General features: G+C 35.5%; 1 protein-coding gene across 6 annotated transcripts in view; it reads left to right on the forward strand.

Moving 5' to 3' along the window:
• The window catches only part of ESP (separase), a 67,956-nt gene that overhangs the window by 12,633 nt on the left and 36,205 nt on the right, over positions 1-19,118 (forward strand). For all 6 annotated transcript variants that reach the window (XM_010247615.3, XM_010247616.3, XM_010247617.2 and 3 more), the window contains exons 8-20: positions 4,232-4,522; positions 4,611-4,730; positions 4,827-5,048; positions 5,727-5,837; positions 5,951-6,091; positions 6,213-6,581; positions 6,681-6,770; positions 8,385-8,651; positions 8,738-8,861; positions 9,040-9,473; positions 9,553-9,748; positions 10,000-10,237; positions 10,496-10,598. In XM_010247615.3, the coding sequence (XP_010245917.1) occupies positions 4,232-4,522; positions 4,611-4,730; positions 4,827-5,048; positions 5,727-5,837; positions 5,951-6,091; positions 6,213-6,581; positions 6,681-6,770; positions 8,385-8,651; positions 8,738-8,861; positions 9,040-9,473; positions 9,553-9,748; positions 10,000-10,237; positions 10,496-10,598 (2,706 nt within the window). The remainder of the gene's footprint in view (positions 1-4,231; positions 4,523-4,610; positions 4,731-4,826; positions 5,049-5,726; positions 5,838-5,950; positions 6,092-6,212; positions 6,582-6,680; positions 6,771-8,384; positions 8,652-8,737; positions 8,862-9,039; positions 9,474-9,552; positions 9,749-9,999; positions 10,238-10,495; positions 10,599-19,118) is intronic.

The raw sequence follows: 19,118 nt of genomic DNA on the forward strand, positions 1-19,118 counted from the left end.
ATTTGACCAACATGCCAAAAGCCTTAAGACTGTTGGAACATGTTAAACCAAGCTGTTTAACCTTTAGGTACGTAACACAATAGTCTGTTAATTCTCTAGCATGGAAAGGAATGGTAAGCTCTGATTTGGAATGGAGAGCACTAGGACCAGGGTTACACATGCAAAGACTTGTATTTTTACTTTTCACTTTGGCATGTTAGCTTGAGATGTTGTATTTGTTTCTTCCAATTTTGCTCTCTTGAGCTGTAAGTATTATTGCCTTTTCATCAGTAATCAATAAATCCCGTTTAATTGTTGTTAATGATAAGGAAAGTTATTAGAGGAAATAATGAAAAACACGACATGAACTAGTTCAACTAATGGTACCATTGTAGCATAAATGTTGACAATCTCAGCTATCTTTTAGTTTTTAATTTTTAGGTTCTTTTGGTATATTTTTGTTTTTTTTTTTCATTTTGCTATTGTTCTTGGTCAGTTTTTGTTCAGTTTAGTTTTTCTGGTGTGTCCGATCTCCTCTTGTGAGTCTTGTTAGTTTTATCTCCCTATTCTAAACTTTTTCTTCCTCTTGAATTCCTATTAGCACTAGCAGATATGACCTTTTTACTATAAATACTTAATTTTGGTCTTACTATAAATAGTAATATTGTAGATGACTATAAATAATTTCATTTTTTCCCAAAATTGTTAATTATTTCCATTCTTAGATTGTTTGAGTTTTAGAGGATTTTTGAAGATTCTTTTTCAGGATTTTTTGTGCATAGTAAAGTATCCTAGAGATATTGTCCAAAAATTCCAAGAAAATTAGAGACTTGCTTCAATTTTGATCATGATTATTCTCTAAAAGATGTGCCATGAAAGTGTATTTGAAAGTTAGGACTTCCATCCAAGGTGATGTTTTTTACTTGGGCTGCAATCCTGAATAGTATCCAAACCGTTGATAATTTAATGGTCAGGGGAATGGTGATGGTGCACTAATGCTCTCTATGTGAGAATTAGTGGGAATCAATCAGACACTTGCTGCTCCATTGCCCATATTCATTTTGTATGTGGGTTCAATTTGTCAAACTTTTTGGCAAGGTTTGATGATACAGGAACAGCCCAAGAAACCTGTGAAACCATAGCTGACTTGGAGGTGGATGCCCAGCAAACTCAAGCCCATAAGGTCCTCCGATGAAGCTGCGATACAGTTACAAATGAGGTGTTTTGCATGTATTTTGCATGTATTTTGCATTGCAATACAGTGTCTTGCACCTTGCCATATGGACAACTTGGGTGGTGCAATGTTTCAGGGGCCAAGTTTGCCATATTGCAAAATATATCTTGTTCAAATCTCAATAGTTCTTTCCATATTCTCAAAATATAGAATCTTCTACAAATTTGGAAAGAAAGTATTCCAACACTTGAAAGAGAGATCTGGCCGCATCATCAATTTAGCAAGAGAATTGTGAGAGGTATGACTAGTTGGCAATAATCTCATAACTTGGACAAGAAGATACAGCTCATCTAGTTGTTTTAAAATGCAGAGGCGTAATGCGAAGCATTCCACTACCCGGAGGCGTGAGGCGTAGTTTAGAATGTAAGCGGCGTAAGCCTCTTCAAGAGGAGGGGGATGGGGAAGAAGAGGAAGGAGGATCTCCTTTTTCTTTATTTTTAATAAAAAAATTTTTATATTAAGAAGAATGAAGATGCATAACACTAGCTGAAAGGGGGGGGGGTCTTGTTGAAGCGGAGCAAGACTCCCCTAGAACAAAAAAACCAAATTGGGCTGCATTGAAAAGGGACTGGGAGGTCTGGGGGGCAAAGCCCCTGGCCCACTTTCTTTCCCCTTATCTTTCCTTCCCTTCCCTTTTCTTTTCTTTCTTTTTCTTTCCCTTCCCTTTCTTTCCTTTCCTTTCTTTTTTTTTTTGTTTTTTGTGTCTTTTTATATGAAGTGTGTGTGAGGTGCATGAGGCATATGCCTCTAGCACGTCTCATGAAAAATGTGTATGAGGTGTATGCCATAGAGGTGTCAACACCTTTGGCATATGCCTCGGGGCGTTTTGGGGTTGTCTTTCCTAGAGGCATGCCTCCAGCCATACGCTTTTCACACCTTTTAAAACACTGTATTTGAGTATCCCTATAGTGTTTTTGGGGCGACTTATTGGTTTTTGGCTGATAGTTGGTCGAGATACTATTCATTCTTTAATTGCTTGGGTTCAGATTTTTTTAGAAATAATTGAAGGTTGGTTGGTCTCAAGAAAGGAGTATTGAAACTTTGCCAAAAAAAGTGAGAAGAATTAGAGAGCTTTTCTGTTCAGCATATTGGGTGAAATGTACTGTAGTACAAAGGTTCTAGTATACTTGGATTTTTCTGGAGTGACTGGTTTGGATTCTTGAGGTTTCTAAGGCCTTTGGAGTGAGTGCCTCTTATTTCTCTAGTTTCTAAAAGTCCTTGTAGGGGTGATCTTTTGTACCTTGTGTTTGAGACTGTAGTTATCTTCTGAATACTGATTTGTAGAGTTTGATTCTATTTTTGATTGTATAATTGTCAAAGCTTGATATGGATTCCATTGGAGTGATTATTAGGACAGTCTTGTTTTATGTGCTTCTAGGAAGAGTTCAAATATCCAATTGAATGCAGGAGGAAAATCAGATCTGACATTTAGAAGTGTAAGACCATGTGACTGGTCATCACACATTGCTAGTAGTGTGATGGGACAATGGCATAGCAACATGAATTCAAGTGATTGCAACTCACCCACGTTGATTTGTGATGGATGGGGGAATGATTCATTAATTTTGAGCTTATTTGTTTTGGTTGAAGATCCTTGGTGATGCACGCTGTTGACTTGTTGAAGTGTTTCCAACAGAAAGATTCATGATTTTGCTTGGCTATTGGGCTGATTCTGATCATAGGAGTACTTTGGTTATGCTAAGTGTTACATGTGGGGTCTAGCCTGTTAATTTGATTTGTCTATTTTTGGGTTAGTTGTTTTTAAAATTTCAGTTATTGGTTAAGTAGTGTAAGAGTTCTTTTTATTTATTTTTTATTTTTTAAGTTGTTGTGAGTGGTAAATCGTACCTTTGGGTTTTCATAGTCTAGGAAAGAGTTTGACTGATCCTAGACAGTTTGTATGTTTGAGTGAAGCTGCAAAGAGTGTGCCTAATGAATTTGGGAGATTATTTTCTTCTTGTGTCACTGTAGGTATTGATTGACAAAGTTCTAGAGTGATTCTAGGAACCTTATGAGTGATTCCTAATTTTTTTCTTATGCTTTTTCTTTCTTTTCTTGTCTTCTTTCTAAGTTTCCTAAGTAGCCAACAGCTATCAAAGATGGACAAAACAATCAGAAACCATCATTGAACACAAAATAAGGGATGATTCAATTTATCTTGGGTAGGCCAAGAAAAAAAAGAGATCTCGGGTAGTTTTTCTTTCAATTTTCTTCAATGCTCAATTTTACACTCTCTTTAGAGAGAAACTTCTCACTCTGAATCATCCCTAGAAAACTTTGGTTGAGCTAGGTTTTGTTCAGCTACCCCCATATTTTATGTATCTGTTCATCCCATTTAAACAGTTTCTAAAATTCCCTCTAGAACCATAGTTTTCAAAAGTTTATAACTTTGAAACAATCTACGAATCTCCAAATCCAATTTTCAACTTCAGTTTGCCACCTCAAAGGCTCCTTTAAAAGAGTTTAAAGAAATACCATTTCAATCTTAAGATACTGAATTTTTTTGTCTCTTTCTAAAAATTTGTACATATTGCAGGAGTTTCATCCTTAATTGCTATCATACAGCTCTATAGCCCTGGACCTACCTTCATTCACCTTCCCTAGACTTGTGCCTAGCCTTCAAACCTAAGCCTTCAACTTTGCATTATTGGAACTTTTTTCCACTTTTCTTTATTATTAATTAATAAAATGTGATGAATTAATAAAAACATTATTTTCTTTTAGTTTCCTATAAGTTTGTTACCAGTTCAGCCTTGGATCATATGAATCCTAGTTAGTAGAGTTATTTATCTGGAAAATACTTTGAGGGAGGAGAATTTTCCTGAACCCCCTGAACTGGTGAGACATATTATCAATACTTTTCTGCTCATGCAAATGGGTTTAAGTTTCATCCTGCGCTCTATCTTATGTGTTTATTGCTAAATATATATTAAAAGCTCTCAAAGTGATGTTCTGTTATTAAATCTTCTTGTATTTAACATATTTACTGTTTATTCATGTATTATTCATTCCTCACAGGCTTTAGTGGCTTTGAGGTTATGCTGTAGAGCTTCTTGGACTTGTGTCTCATGCCTTTGCCATAAATTTATGGGGAAACAAGAGGGTTCTCATGACTTATCAGAAGATGCAGTTAAAGATTTTGTGAATGAGACATGTGCAAAAAGTGCTTTTCTTCTAGATGTTCTTTATCAATGTGGCAGTCCTGATGTGGATGAGAGCATTGTTGATAGTCTTCTGAATTGGTCTATTGCTGGGAATTTGCTTAAAGGGTTGAATGGTCCCATGTCTTTGGTGAAGCAATGGGTTAAGGTATGATTAGTGATGCTTCCTGCTAATTTTCACTTATTGCATATTTTGTACTGTTCTATCTGAACTTTTTTTTTTTTCTTGATTCCAGATAATATGCAAAGACTATAAGGGTGTTGATATGGAGGATCATGTCCCAACCCTTTACTCTTTGCTTTCAAAGTCTTCTCCGACATGGTCAAAAAGGACAGTTGGTGTCATTTTAGAACAGGTTTTTATTTTCATTCTACAAGTTACCAGTCGATGCTCACTTCTTGTCAGACATAAGTTCTCAAGCGATTTTCTTTTATAATTGAATTGGGTGTAGGAGCTTTTAGCATATGAAGAAATGATGGCACAACTTCCAAATTTATGCCAGAGAATGCAACTGGAAATAATGAATACTCTCCTGTTAGATGTATACGTTACAAAGGAGAATTGGTTACAGAAGTCTAGGATTTTTATTAGAAAAGGAGGGGCTTTTAGGGCTCAGGGAATTGAATACCTGGACAGCTGCATTCAATGTTTGTCAGAGGCTATATGTATTCTTGTAAGCTATTTCTTTCTTATTTTTCTATACTTTGTTATGTAGGTTATTTAAATTGAGAACTGACAATTAGGGCTGCAAATGAATTCGATTTTTTCCAATTTGAAACTGATTCTTTTCAGTTGGATTCGGTTAGCCATAGTTGATATCAAATTGGATCTGAAAATGTGATCTGTTTATTAATCATATCAAGTTCAGATATTACTTGATCTGATTCTGATCTGATCCAATTATATTTTACATCTGCAAAATATTATTTTTTAGCATTAAAATTCTTTAGAATTAAGTGAATATTGAGGTTTAGATAAACTTATCTTTTTGTTTGTAATATATTGTTAGCAAATAAAAGCCTATTCATGGACCTCACCTAATAGCTTAACTGTTTAGGTTGAACCGTTCCTTGAGATATAGATTGTTCTGCATTTAATTTTGTAAGTTTATGGTAATTTTGTATGAACTTATTAATATTTTAATCAATATGTAAATGAAATGTATACAAATCTGTATTTTATATATCTGTTGGATATCGAATCAAATTTGGGCCTCTTGGATTCTTATCAGATCTCATCAGATATACCCCTATCCAAATGCGATTCAAATTTGCAGCCCTACTGACATTACAAGATCCTTGTGTGTTTTTGAAGTTGGTTTGTCTTTGACATGTGGAATTTATTGAAACAGAATGACATATCTCGTGAGCCTTCCAGCAGTAGTTGTTCAGTACATCATCAATTAGCTATTGCATATAGCTTGCGTGCATTGTGTACCCAGGAGACTGAACCCAACTCAAAGGTGATAATGTGCTATGGCCCGTAGAGAAATGAGCTTGTGTTTTTCTTTATCAGATTTGATATTGACACCATTCCTTTTGTTTTCTATACTTTGTGGGATTCTTTTCCAAGCAGCTAATCTTGCATGATATTCATCATGCAGTAAAGTTATGGTTGGGTATAATCACTCAGGACTGTTGGTCTAATCATTGTGAGTTTGTAACCGAGAATTTGATAACTTTGTTGTATCGAATTGCTGATCTATTGTTGTTGAAGGTGAGTTTTATTATCATTACTAGGTATAGTAGATTCCATGCATGTGTATTATGCTGGGAATCTTTCTCTATAATGACTTTGTTTTCTGATTGTGATCAATTTCTTTGTTGTATAACTGTAGGGCTCCATGCAGTTTCAGTGTGACATCTATAAGCTGATCATCATACTATTGAAACGAAAAAATGTGTCACTAGAGAAGAGCTTTTCCATGCTATGGGCTAATAGGAGGCTTGCCCATGCCCTTTGCATATCACCAGTTGATGAAGCTTTCATTGTTGACTTCACAGAGCAATATGGTGTTCATTGTAACTCCATAGATTTCTGGATAAGTTGTTTAAAGGAATCTAAACCTCTTCTAATTGGATTTCAGCAGAAATTTTCACTTTCTTCTTCCATTTTTCCACTAAGAAGTCATCATCCTAAAAGTTATTTAGGTATTGAGCTCACCCTTGATGAAGTAAAAGAGGTCGTTTCAGATCTTATGTCAAGAGTAAGCTCCACCAAAGTAGCTCAGCTAGATCATTAGCTTATGGGTATTAGGCCACAGTCCTATATGTTTGATTAACTTTGGTGTTCTACCTTATGATAGGTTCCAGTACCCAAACATTCAGCTTTTCTTGCTGGTTATCTTTGTTATGATTTGGCTGAAAGATTAATTTCAAGTGGCCGGCTACTAGAGGTAACTTACATTACTTTTATATATCGATTCTGTACTAACCCAAGTAATTGTGTTTGAGACTTTAAGCTCTGAGCTGCTGGTGTCATACCATAAAGAATTAAATGTCCACCTTTAAAGTGGTAAAACCCTTGTCTGTTGGACTCTGGAATCCTGCTCTTATAAGTTACAACTATCATTAGTTTAGTGATGGATTTTAATTGTACTTTATTTTAAAGTATAATGTACAGTAGGGTCCTTTATTTTATAAATATTTTTATAAATAACATATAATCTAACAAAATCTTAAGGAAACATCTTGGTTCCAGGGTTTATAACTTGTATTCTCTAACATCTACTGACTAATAAGTCTTTAAGATTTCTTTTGCATATGATTAGATATTAGAATGTATTTTTAGTATATCCATATGATATTTGTAATATATACCTTATTTATTTACTCATCCATATAATATGGTTTTATTTGATCAAAATGAAACCCTTAAACAAAATTTACCAATTTTTATAGAATGCCATATCATCCATTTTTCCTGGTAATTGGCACTATAAAATAATAAGAGAGGTTTAATAGACAAATCATTTTCCTTATATACTTCTTTCATTCTCAGCCATAAGAGTGAAAAAGATGTGTGAAATATCATGTACTTCATAGTAGTCTGGTACCATTAGTCAAACTACCATTGCCTACTTCTCTATTTCTATTTGTTGGTTGTAGCTGCTATTATTTATATTATTTTGGTCATTCATTCTAATAATTTGCAATTTTTGTTGTCTTTGGATAAGCCAAAACCTAAACTAAGAATTTTCTTTTCTCTTGATGCTTTTGGCCTTTCGTTTGTATTTTTCATCTTGAAATCAATATTAGTGTTTTGAAAAGAAAAGTAAAGTGTTTCTTTTAATTCTGAGTGGGGGATGCCTACTGGAAAGCAAAACTAACTTTTTTAGAAGTTCAACATGACACAAAAATTAAAAAAAACAAGATTGCATGCATAAGAATGCTCCAAATAGATTTTTTTTATGGTAATCACTTAAACTAATAATCTCTAATAACTAATAAAATGTCTTTCCACCACGATTATTATTAAACAACCAACTTTATTTTGAAGAGTTTACTGAGTTGACAGGCAGTAGTCTGACAAAATTGCTCTAATTTGTAAGGTCATGGATACTGGTGGAAGTATCCCATTTGCCATGACTGTATCATACTTCCATTTCTAGTTTTTGATTCTAAGTTTCATTTCAGAATACTTATACAAGTGTTTATGCTACAAGTGTCCATACAGTATCTGGTGTATCATTGGGTATATTGTGTCTGACATCAGAACCTTAGGCATGCACAGGTGTTTAGGAATCATAAATGACTGACTTTGGAACACTACAGACAAGTAAAAACTATTGGTTAAAGAATTCCTTGGAAAAATGATTTTAGAATGTTTATTTAAATGTAAGATATAAATTTTCTGGCTTTTTTGGGTACTATAATTGATAAACACAATTTATTTCTTTTTCCTTGCTGTCTTAATAAACAGAAATGAAAATGTCTCATTTCTACATACTATTTGCATTTTCTCCCTATTGGCATCTGTCCTTTTCTAATGAGTTTTTGCTGCTGCTTAGGCTCTTTCATATGCAAGAGAGGCTCGCTCCTTACGTAGTAAACTCTTAAAAGAGAAATTTATTTATTCCATTGAACAAACCAGAAACTGTAGTGAAAGTGGGGAAGCCACTGAATGCCATAAGTATGGTCATTTTAATCTGGCCATATTGGGATCTGTTGCTACTGAAGTTTGGCCAGGCGTAACTAACTCCGAGTCATGGGATATGGAAGACTGTATTCTTAGTCCATGGAATGTGCTTCAATGTTATCTAGAGAGCACTTTGCAGGTTTATTTCATCATCTTTAACTGCTTGATTTACAGAGTGAACTAGAATTCAGTCTTCTTTCATCTAACTGCTTGTATTATGCATAGGTTGGAGTTATCTATGAAGCAATTGGTAATGGAGCTGAGGCTGAAGCTCTTTTACTTGGAGGGAAGAGTATCTCATGTATTCAAGGCTTACAACTTTTTAATATTGCCTTTTCATCTACATTGGGTATGCCAATTAACCTCTCTCTATGATACATGCAACCCCCTTACCCCAGCCACCACCACCACCACCACCACCACCACCACCACCAGTAGCATGACCAATGAAAATAATTCTTGATTTCACCTCCAGAAAAAAGATCTTGTGAGTTGATAGCTCATAATTTACTTTTTATGTTCCTCAGGGAAAATATACCATAATAAGAAACATTGGGATCTAGCAGAAAATGAATTGAACATTTGTAAGCAAACATTGGTGGATGTAAGTACAACTATTTCATGCAAACAGTGCAAGTTGGCCTTGGAAGTTTCAATTGATCAACAAATTGCAGATTTAACTAGAAGCCGATTTAGCTGCACCGAACAGAGTTCATTGAAGAGCTTAACTTTTGCAATAGACCTGTACAAATCATCCCTAGAAAAAATTAATCCTTCTGAGTGGGAAAACTCTCTTAGTATTCCTGTGAATATAAGCACTGTTGAAGCCGGGGGATCAAGAGAAGTGGAAGTCAGGAAGCCTAGAAAGCCTAAGAATGCATCAAAACATACATCAAAGGAGCAAACTAAAGCTGATCATAATCCAAGGATAACTCGCTCCAGAAAGCAGTCTTCTGGTAATGTAAGTGCAGTTCTAACCTGAACTTACTCAATATTCAAGTGGCAATCATGTATTTGGTTGTTCCAATACTGTTATGCAGGGAGGATTGGTCATGCAACAGGAAACAATGTCAGTTGCTCATTATGGATGTGAAGAATCATGCTTTTGTGACAAAGCAAATTGTTGGACATGTTTTCTCATGAAAGTTATGGAAGATGGGTCAATGAAGGATTTCATTTCTACAAAATGGGAGCTTCACAACAGGCGGCTTTCAATAAGGTTACTCATTGGAATTGGTATGGAGAAACAGATTCTGACTTTGTTCTACTTGAGAATCTAAAACAAGTAAATGACCGCTACATGTTGGCTTTTTGGGGCTCCAGTGGATTTACCATCTAAGGATATTCTTTGCAAAATATGGAGATGCTTTTCTTTTCTAGTTAGATAAGCTAGGATTTTGCTTACTAAAAAACATTCTAGAATTGCACTGGATATTGTTGTCAAGATTGATACACATTTTACTTTGTTGGATTTGCTGTTTTTTTAGGAAAATGCATAGGAATACATGGTGAAATTCATAAGGTACATGAAATATTTTGGCAATGCATCTCGGCACTGTCCAATGCAAAGAAATATTCTCATAGTTATGCTGGTATTCCACATACCATTTTGCTTGAATTCATTGATATTGGAAGACCAGGTGACATATTCGCCATTGAACGTGCTACAATTTTGTACAACATCTGTTGGTTTTCTTTGAAGAACTATCAATTAAAGGATACCAGGTATTCTGCAACTTTTTTTTTTTTTCTATTGTTTGTTTTTATGTGCATGTGAGTAATGGTGACTTTTTGTTACCTTTTTAAAAGGTAATGATATGTTGAAGGCAGGCCTTTGACGTAGGTCTCAGGCAGATGTTACATTTTCAATACTATTATTTATCTTTATTTGAACTTAAATATTTCTTTAAAATAATATATTTAGGGGTTGATACTGACAGAAGTGGCTGAACTGAATGTCGTTTTTTTTTTAAACTTTGCAAGGGTCACCTGTTGTGATATGTCCCAAATTCAGATTTCAAGGATCGTTTCTTGGTTGATGCAAGCTTTTATTCTCTGCCGGGAGCTACCATTGCTTTTTCAGAAGGTTTTTTATTCTTTGTCTGGCCTGGTTCTTGTCATTTGTGATTCATTCCACTTCTATATTAGGTTTATTTCATGATAATGAATATGATACTCCGCTTCTCTATTTACCTTTGATGCTCATAGTTAGATTTTGATTATTTTCACTTGACTAGTTCCTTTGATATTTGGGGCATTTTCTGAGTGGAGAGTTGTGAATTCCTATTAGGGCCATAGCGGGGAGTGCAAGTCTACTAAATTTAAAACTCTTTCCCTCTATTGAAATACAAGCAATTTTCAGCTTAGTGGTAGTCATAGTTGTCAAGGTGATGCCTAGGCAACAAGGTGCCCTTGGAGGCTCACCTTGCCTAATCAGCAAGCAGTTTTGTATGTTGTGTTACAAAATACTTTTATATTCTTATTTTTTTTGAGATTATAATTATAAAATAGTAATTATTAAACTAAAATATTCATTTTGTGTGTTTATATATTAATTTCTTTTTATTATTTTCTTATTTGTTAGTGTTGAATCAACACAAACATAGCTAACTGTTATATTGAACCCTCAAAGACTTAAAAAGCCGAACCAATAAGCAAGGAAGAACTTAAAACTTTGTCTAATCAACACACATTCTCTTCTTTTACTTCTTCCACCTATTCTTTTCTTATTTTCTTATAAAAAAAATAGGGGTTCAGCCCCTATATTTTTTGAATTTTCTTTTCTTTTTCTTCTTATGAAATTTGTTGATTTTCTATGCTTCAACATGAACTTTATACTTTTCTTATGAAAATTATGGATAATTAAGGAAATATGGTTATGGAATCTAGGGAACTACCCTAGGATACATGTTTTGAACTTCAAAAAATTCATCGCCAAGGCGACAAGGGGCCTCTATTCCATATACATACACACACACACACACACACACACACACACACACACACACACACACACATATATATATATATATATAAACAAACAATTTCTTCTTTCTTATCTTATACTCTCTTTTCTCCATAAATAAGATGGTATTAGAGCAGTGATCTTCATGTAGAGTTCTTCCAGGTATAACTCATGCAGATCTAGGATTCATGGCCTAAATTGAGTGTTGAAGAGGCTGATCAAATCATTATATGTTGTCTGGTTTTATATGGCTCTTGGAGAACTAAATGAAGGTTAGTTGAAGCTCAAGAATGGTTTGTAGGTTTTCCTTAAAATCAAGAAAAACAAGAGAATCTTTTACTTCAACATTATATGGTGCAATCTGCTGCAATGCTCAGGTATTTCTAGCATTCTTTCATTAATGTAGAGTGGGTGATTTGGTTGGAATTGGTTTCTAGGGGGTTTTCATTAAGCATCAACTTGTTTTCCAGTTTCTTCTAGTAACTATTTTTAGTAGAGGAGCTTCTGTACACCCAATGAATAGAGGTACTTTTTAGATTTGTAAATCGGCATTTGGATTGATGCTATTATATTTTGAGCTTTTTAGAAGGATGGATTTGTTATGAATCCTTTAGGAGTGATTTAAGCAAAATATGAATCCCAACTTTGGCTTTAGTGGTTTTAGGTATAGTTTTAGCATCCAACTAGCCAATGTCAAATTCAGTTGGAATAATCATCTATAGTGGGCATAGTCTGTCTATAATGTATATGTATATTTGAGGGTGTAGAAGCTAGGGTACCTTACAAGCTTCAAGGATATGAGTGCTTAGTAGCCTCCTTTATATGAATTATGGATTCAGGTAGCTTCCTTTTTCCAGGTTTGATAGGTTTATGAATGCTTAGTAGAAATGTGTATTTTTTTAATCATAGTTTTCTTGATCTACGTAGACACATATGGAAGTGAAACTAGCTCACACCATTGTTAGTCCAAGCTACAAGATTAATGTTAAAGTTGGAAAAATCCAAAAACAATCAATACACGGTTTCATCAAGCTAGGTACTGATACGCTTCCATATTAGTGTGTATTAAAATGTGATATGACCCGATATATAGGCATATTGTGTTGATACACATGGCTTATGCGATACGAACCTAGTCATAGTGTATCTTAAATGCATAACCATGGATATGGATATGATACGCCTCATATTGAGAGTACCGTATTTGTACTTTAAAGCTTGAACGAACCAGGTCAATTAAGGTAGATAAAATAAACTATTTTATAATTTGCAGTTTTTATTAAATTTTTTGGGGGAAATTAAATCTTAAATTATTCATTTCAATTTTTGTAATCATAATCTTTTATTTTCTATTAATTTTGTTGAGAAAATTTATTTATTTAGTATTTTTATATAACTGTTTTTCAAATAATAAGTTTGTTTGAATTTTTAACATATAAGTATGTGTAAAATAAAACATATAAATCATTTAATGTAGATAATATATATTATTTTTATAACTTTTAGTTTTTATTAAAATTTGGGGGAAAGTTAAATCTTAAATTATTTATTTCAATTTTTATAATAATAATTTTTAATTTTTATTAATGTTGAAAAACAATTCAAAAGCAATCAATATACAATTTCATCAAACTAGTCACTGATATTCTTCTGTTTGTGGTTTATCCCGTATCCATGAACATGGATATGGATATGATATGCCTTGTATCGGGAGTAATGTATCTGTACTTTAAACCTTGGTTTAGAATCCTTCGCATGATTCCTTTGATGTGATGAAGAAGCTTAGGAGCCTACTGACTCAACTTGAAAAATCCGGGTCCTCCACCTCAGCTTGCTCTAGTAATCCTTATAATGTTGCTAAATTAGGTATTGTACTTGCTTGTCAATCTTCTTTTCCTAGTTCCTAGATTGTGGACTCTAGAGCTATTGGTAACGTGACTAGTATGTCTTCTCACTTCACCTGTTATAAACTAGCTCCAAAGAAAGGTAAGATCATTGTAGTTGATGGATCTCATACTCCAATCTCGAGTCTAGGTGAAGTCAAGTTCACTCACTTGTAATCTTTTCATGAGCTCTGTCCTTCATGTTCTTCGGTTGCACAAAAATATTTTATCTATTAGTTGTCTTAACAAATCCCATAATTGTTTAGTGATATTTTTTTTCTTCACATTGTATTTTTTAGGACATGAGCATAGGGAGGACGACTAGAACTAGAGAAGCTGATAGAGTTTACCTTTTTATCATGCCCCTGAGCAAGGATTATTGTGTTAGATCGAATCATGTCGAAGTGAAAATTTGAGTCTTTTGAAGTTGTGGCATTGCCATCTTGGTCATGTGTCCTTTTGAGTCTATAAAGTTTTTAATCCAAACTTGTGTTAGTCTGTGTCCAACTTGAGTTTGTAATGTGAAGTTTGTAATCTTTCAAAGCAATGTAGAACTACGTATTTTGCAAGTGAGAGAGAAAATGGTGTTGCTTTCAATTTGATACATATTGATGTTTGGGGCCCATATTCTATTTCTTGTATGTGCGTCTATAAATACTTTTTCATGTTCATTGATGATTACTCTCGATACAATGTAATGTGAAGTTTGTAAGTTTGTAATGTGTTTGTTCATTGCAAGTTTGTAATCTTTCAAAGCAATGTAGAACTACATATTTTGCAAGTGATAGAGAAAATGATGTTGCTTTCAATTTGATACATATTGATGTTTGGGGCCCATATTCTATTTCTTGTATGTGCGGCTATAAATACTTTTTCATGTTCATTGATGATTACTCTCGATACACTTGCTTTATCTAATGAAGAGTAGGGATGAAGTTCCCTCCATTGTTCAAAACTTCTTCAGGATGGTGGAAGCTTAGATTGATAAGAAAATCAAGATAATAAGTTTAACAATGCTAAGGAGTGCATTGAAAAGCATCTATGACTCATTCTTTTTTTTTGATCAGTAACAAGATGCTTTATTAATCATAATAAAATTTGTGAAACCTTAAGTACAAAAAAGGGGAGGTAAACTATCTTAACTCCCCCACAATAAGGAACAAAGAAGAAAGCTAAAAATTAGCCCAAAACATAGATTCCTTAAGTGCCCCTTGCTTGGCTAACCCATCAGCCATTGAATTAGCGCTTCTCTTTATCCAACTGTATTTCACCTCAATATCCCTACTCAGTCATTTAAATTTTTTCTTTTCATTTCTGTAGCCCTACAAACCATTGTTGTCTTCCTTCAGCCACCTAATCACCACCTCTAAGTCCCCTTCAATGACCAAACATCGAATATTTAATTCTCTTGCTCTTTGGATTTTTTCCAGAATTGCTAGAATCTCAGCCCTAAGTGAGTCACCCTCTCCAATTGGGCTTGAGAAAATAGCAATAATAATCCCAACCTCATTCCTGAACACTCTCCCAATCCCAAAAGACCCAGGATTCCTTAAGCTACTACCATCAAAATTCAGTTTTATGAATCCTGAAGGAGGGGGGGGGGACCAAGAAGGTCTAGAGGTCCTCTTACATTGGGCCAAGGTAGCTATTTCTTTCCACTTTCTCAATATGTTAGCCATGGAAAAATCTGAGAATAGTTCCACAGATTTCAGCCAGTAAGTTACCCTTAAGTGTATCAATTCTGAGTTCTCCATGGTTATTTGCTTGTCTGAAAAAAGTTGTGAGTTTCTCTCTTCCCATATGGACCAACACATTGCCGCCCTAATGCTTCTCCACATGACCTTCCCTCTTTTCTTAGGCCATCTTGAGGACAAAGGAGAGAACAAGCTTTGCACACTTATGGGGGGATTCCAAGTACATCCAAAAAGGGAAAACACCCACTCCCAAATAGTTTTAGTAATCGGACAAGCAACCTTAAGGTGCTAACCTGTTTCCCCATCAGCTTTCCAAAGAACATACCTATTGGGAAGTAAACAGGAATTGGGTCTCTTTCTTTGAAGCAAGTCATTTGTGTTTATTTTTCCAGTAAAGTTTCCCAACAAAAACTACCAACCCGAGGAGGAATGGGTTTGCTCCAAATCTCTTTAATAGGAAAGGACAACCCAAAGGGAGTAGGAGGTTGGACCAAAGTCTCAAAAAATGATGCACAAGAAAAGGAACCAGAGGAGGAGGGGTCCAAATTCTGGAGTCATCCTTACTTAGGTCCAAGAAAACATTTTCAAGGATGGATAGCAAAGACGAAATACAACCCATTTATTTATCCCTGATTGTTGTTCTCAACCCTAGATTCCACCCAAAACTGGAAGTAGAATAAAAAAGAACTAAGAAAGAAGAAATGGGTTCATTTTTCAAATCTGACAAAGCATACAAGGAGGGAAATTGGTCCATCAGGGATGAATCCCTAACCCAAGGTTGCTCCCAAAATTTTATAAGATTACCAGAGTTCAATTCATACCTTATCCAAGGGGAGAAAACTGGAAGCAAACCATGAATGGCTTTCCAAGGGGAAGCAACTGTAACCCTTACCAAGATTCCTAGATCCCAGTCATTGTCTTCCAACCCATGTATGCTAGCCACTATCTTCGTCCATAATTTGTCCCTTTCCATTGGAAACCTCCATAACCATTTCCCCATCAATGCCATATTTCTTTTCTTGATATTCCTAATTCCAAGCCCTTCTAACTTCTTACTTCTAGTTACCACCTCCCAACTCACCCTGTGATCTTTCTTCTCCTCTCCTGGTTCCCACAAGAAATCCCTCATTAACTTTTCCATCCTATTCGAGACCTTTGTGGGAATCTTAAACACGGACAGAAAGTAAACAGGAAGGTTAGCTAGGGTAGGCCTAATCAAAGTGATTCTCCCCCCTAGTGAGATTCCTCCAGGAAGCAAGCCTTTTATCAAATCTTTCCAATATTGGGTTCCAGAAGCTGTCCTCCATGGGATTATCTCCTAAGGGGAGGCCCAAGTAAGTCAAAGGCCATTCTGAATTTGCACACCCTAACAAACCTGCATATTCACTTACTTCCCTCTCCTCCAAATTCACTCACCATACAACTCTTATCAAAGTTCACTTTGAGATTAGACATTTGCTCGAATAGTTGTATTGCCAATTTCAAATTCCCTATCCAATTTATGTCCCCACCTTCATAGAGTAGAATTGTGTCGTCTGCAAATTGTAAGTGTGTAAGTGGTACCTGCTCTCTTCCTACTCTCCATCCGTTTACTAAGTTCTTCAAGTCAGCTCTATGAATCAGTCTCCCTAAAACATCTGCAATCAGAGTGAATAGGAAGGGGGAAAGTGGATCTCCTTGTCTTATTCCCCTCAAGGCAGGAAAGAAATCCGTCAAATCCCTCACAGTTCCATTCACCAAGATAGAATAGTGGCAGCTCCTAACACATCCCCAAATCCATTTACACCATGTTTCCAAAGCCAAAATTTCTCATCACCTCCACCAAGAAGGACCAATCAACTAGGTCATAACCCTTCTCTAAGTCTAATTTGCAAACCACACCCTTCTTGGATTTTCTAAAACTTTCCTGACTCTCATTTGCAATCAAAATTTGATCAGTGATCTGCCTCCCCTTCACAAAAGCTCCTTGATTGGTTGTAATAATGGTGGGAAGAACTTTCTTTACCCTTAGAGACGACACTTTTGCAATTATCTTGTACAGACTATTCACCAAACTGATAGGTCTAAAATCCTTTGGTTGTGAAGCCTCTTTCTTTTTTGGGATCAAAGCAATAAAAGTGGAGTTTAGACCGCGATTAATTATTCCCCTTCTGTGAAACTCCTCAAAGGCCCGCACAATATCTTGCTTCACGATATCCCAGCAGTGCTGATAAAATGCCATTCTGAACCCATCTGGGCCTGGAGCTTTTGTCCTATCCATCGAAAACATTGCTTCCTTTATCTCTTCTAGATCAAAATTCTTCTCTAACCCCTCCTTGTCCGTTCCACTTAGAGTAGGCCAATCCAGCCCCTCCAGCCAAACCCTCTCATGTACCGGCCTTCTAAAAATAGCTTTAAAATGATTTACAAAGGCCTTTGCTATTTCTGACTGGTTGGAAATGATTGCACCTTCAACTTCCAATTTTGAAATGAAATTCTTCCTTCTACCATTTGCCATTGAATGGAAAAACCTCATGTTTCTATCTTCCTCCTTTAACCATTTACATCTAGATTTCTATCTCCAGCTTATTTCCTCCTGAAACAAGAGATCTTCCATTTGCCTCCTCACACTCCATCTCAGCTCCTTGTCTTCTTCTCTAAAAGATCCCCTTTCTTCCTTCAAATCCAATTCCTTTATTTGCTCCATCAAATTCTGCTTTCTCTCCTCCAATCTATTTGATAGTTGCTCTCTTCCTCACACTACCCAACCCCCGCACATTTCAACTTAGGATTCTCATTTCAACTTTAGGAATCAACCCTAACCCCACTAGAGATTTATTTAATCCCTTTCCTTCTCTCCCCTCTCACCCCAAACTTCCTATCCCCCTCAATGTCTCTTTTTAACCTCTCGACTTCACTCAGTTTTCTTTTTTTAATCTTACTCTCCCCCTTCTTTTTTTTTTTGTAGAAAAGCTTTTAGATCATTTGGATTCTTCAGTTTACACCCTAGCTTTCCAACAAATTCTGCTATTGAATCCTCCTTACTAGTCTCCCCTCTTTTACTATCTTTGTGCTCTCCACTCCTAGCCATCTCCTCAACTCTGCCCTCAAACTCCCCGCTACAAACCATTTCTATCCCATTTGTAACCTTCCTCTTTAGTTCATTTATTTCAACTTCACCCATTATACTTTCAATGATTCCCCAAATTCTTTTATCCCTCCAAGTTTCCTCCACCCTCTCCTTCCTTTCCATCTCCCCCCGATGTCTCCTTGTGGCCTTCTGATCATGGGCTTCTGACTCCAAACTAGGAAGGGCATTTGGAACAATGGACACAAGAACACCATCAGTATCAAAAACTGAATGTATATAGTTGACGGAGTTACCTGAGCTCGACTGAGAATTTAGAGCAAGGTGCATAGGAGGACAGATGGTTGTCAAACCCAGTAAGGAATAGTTGGAGTTTCCTGTCTCCTTGTTTTGGACGGAAATATTCCTTGTCATTTAATTCACACAAAAAGCGCTTCTCTTACCCGAATGTTTACCTCTCTGTGGTGTATCTCTGCTCAGTTTTGGGTTAACGTGAGCTAATGCCTTCTCGGTTTCTTTCCTAGCACTAAGGCTCATAGTTTTCAAGGTGCCAAGGCGAGGCTAGGCGACTGGGGGTGCCTAGTCGCCTAGTCGTCTAGGCGATGAATTTTTTTATGTTAAAAAATAGATCCTAGGGTAGTTCCCTAGGTACCATAACCATATTTCTTTAATAATTATTCATGGTTTTCATAAAGAAAAGTATAAATTTCATATTAAAGTATAGAAAATCAACATATTCATGAGAAGAAAAGGAAGAAGGAAAATAAAATTCAAAAAATATAGGGGCTGAACCCTTATTTTTGTTATAGGAAAAGAAGAAAATAAAAAGTATTGGTAGTAGAAGAAGAAGAAGAAGAAGAAGAAGAAGAAGAAGAAGAAGAAGAAGTAGAAGCAGAATATATGGAAGAGGAAAATGTGCTGATTAGATAAAATTTTTAGTTCTTCCTTACTTATTGGTTCAGGTTTTTAAGTCTTTGAGGGTTCAATACAGCATTTA

Source organism: Nelumbo nucifera, chromosome 5, assembly GCF_055504915.1.
Source record: "Nelumbo nucifera cultivar China Antique chromosome 5, China Antique-T2T, whole genome shotgun sequence".
In the NCBI taxonomy this organism is placed as follows: domain Eukaryota; kingdom Viridiplantae; phylum Streptophyta; class Magnoliopsida; order Proteales; family Nelumbonaceae; genus Nelumbo; species Nelumbo nucifera.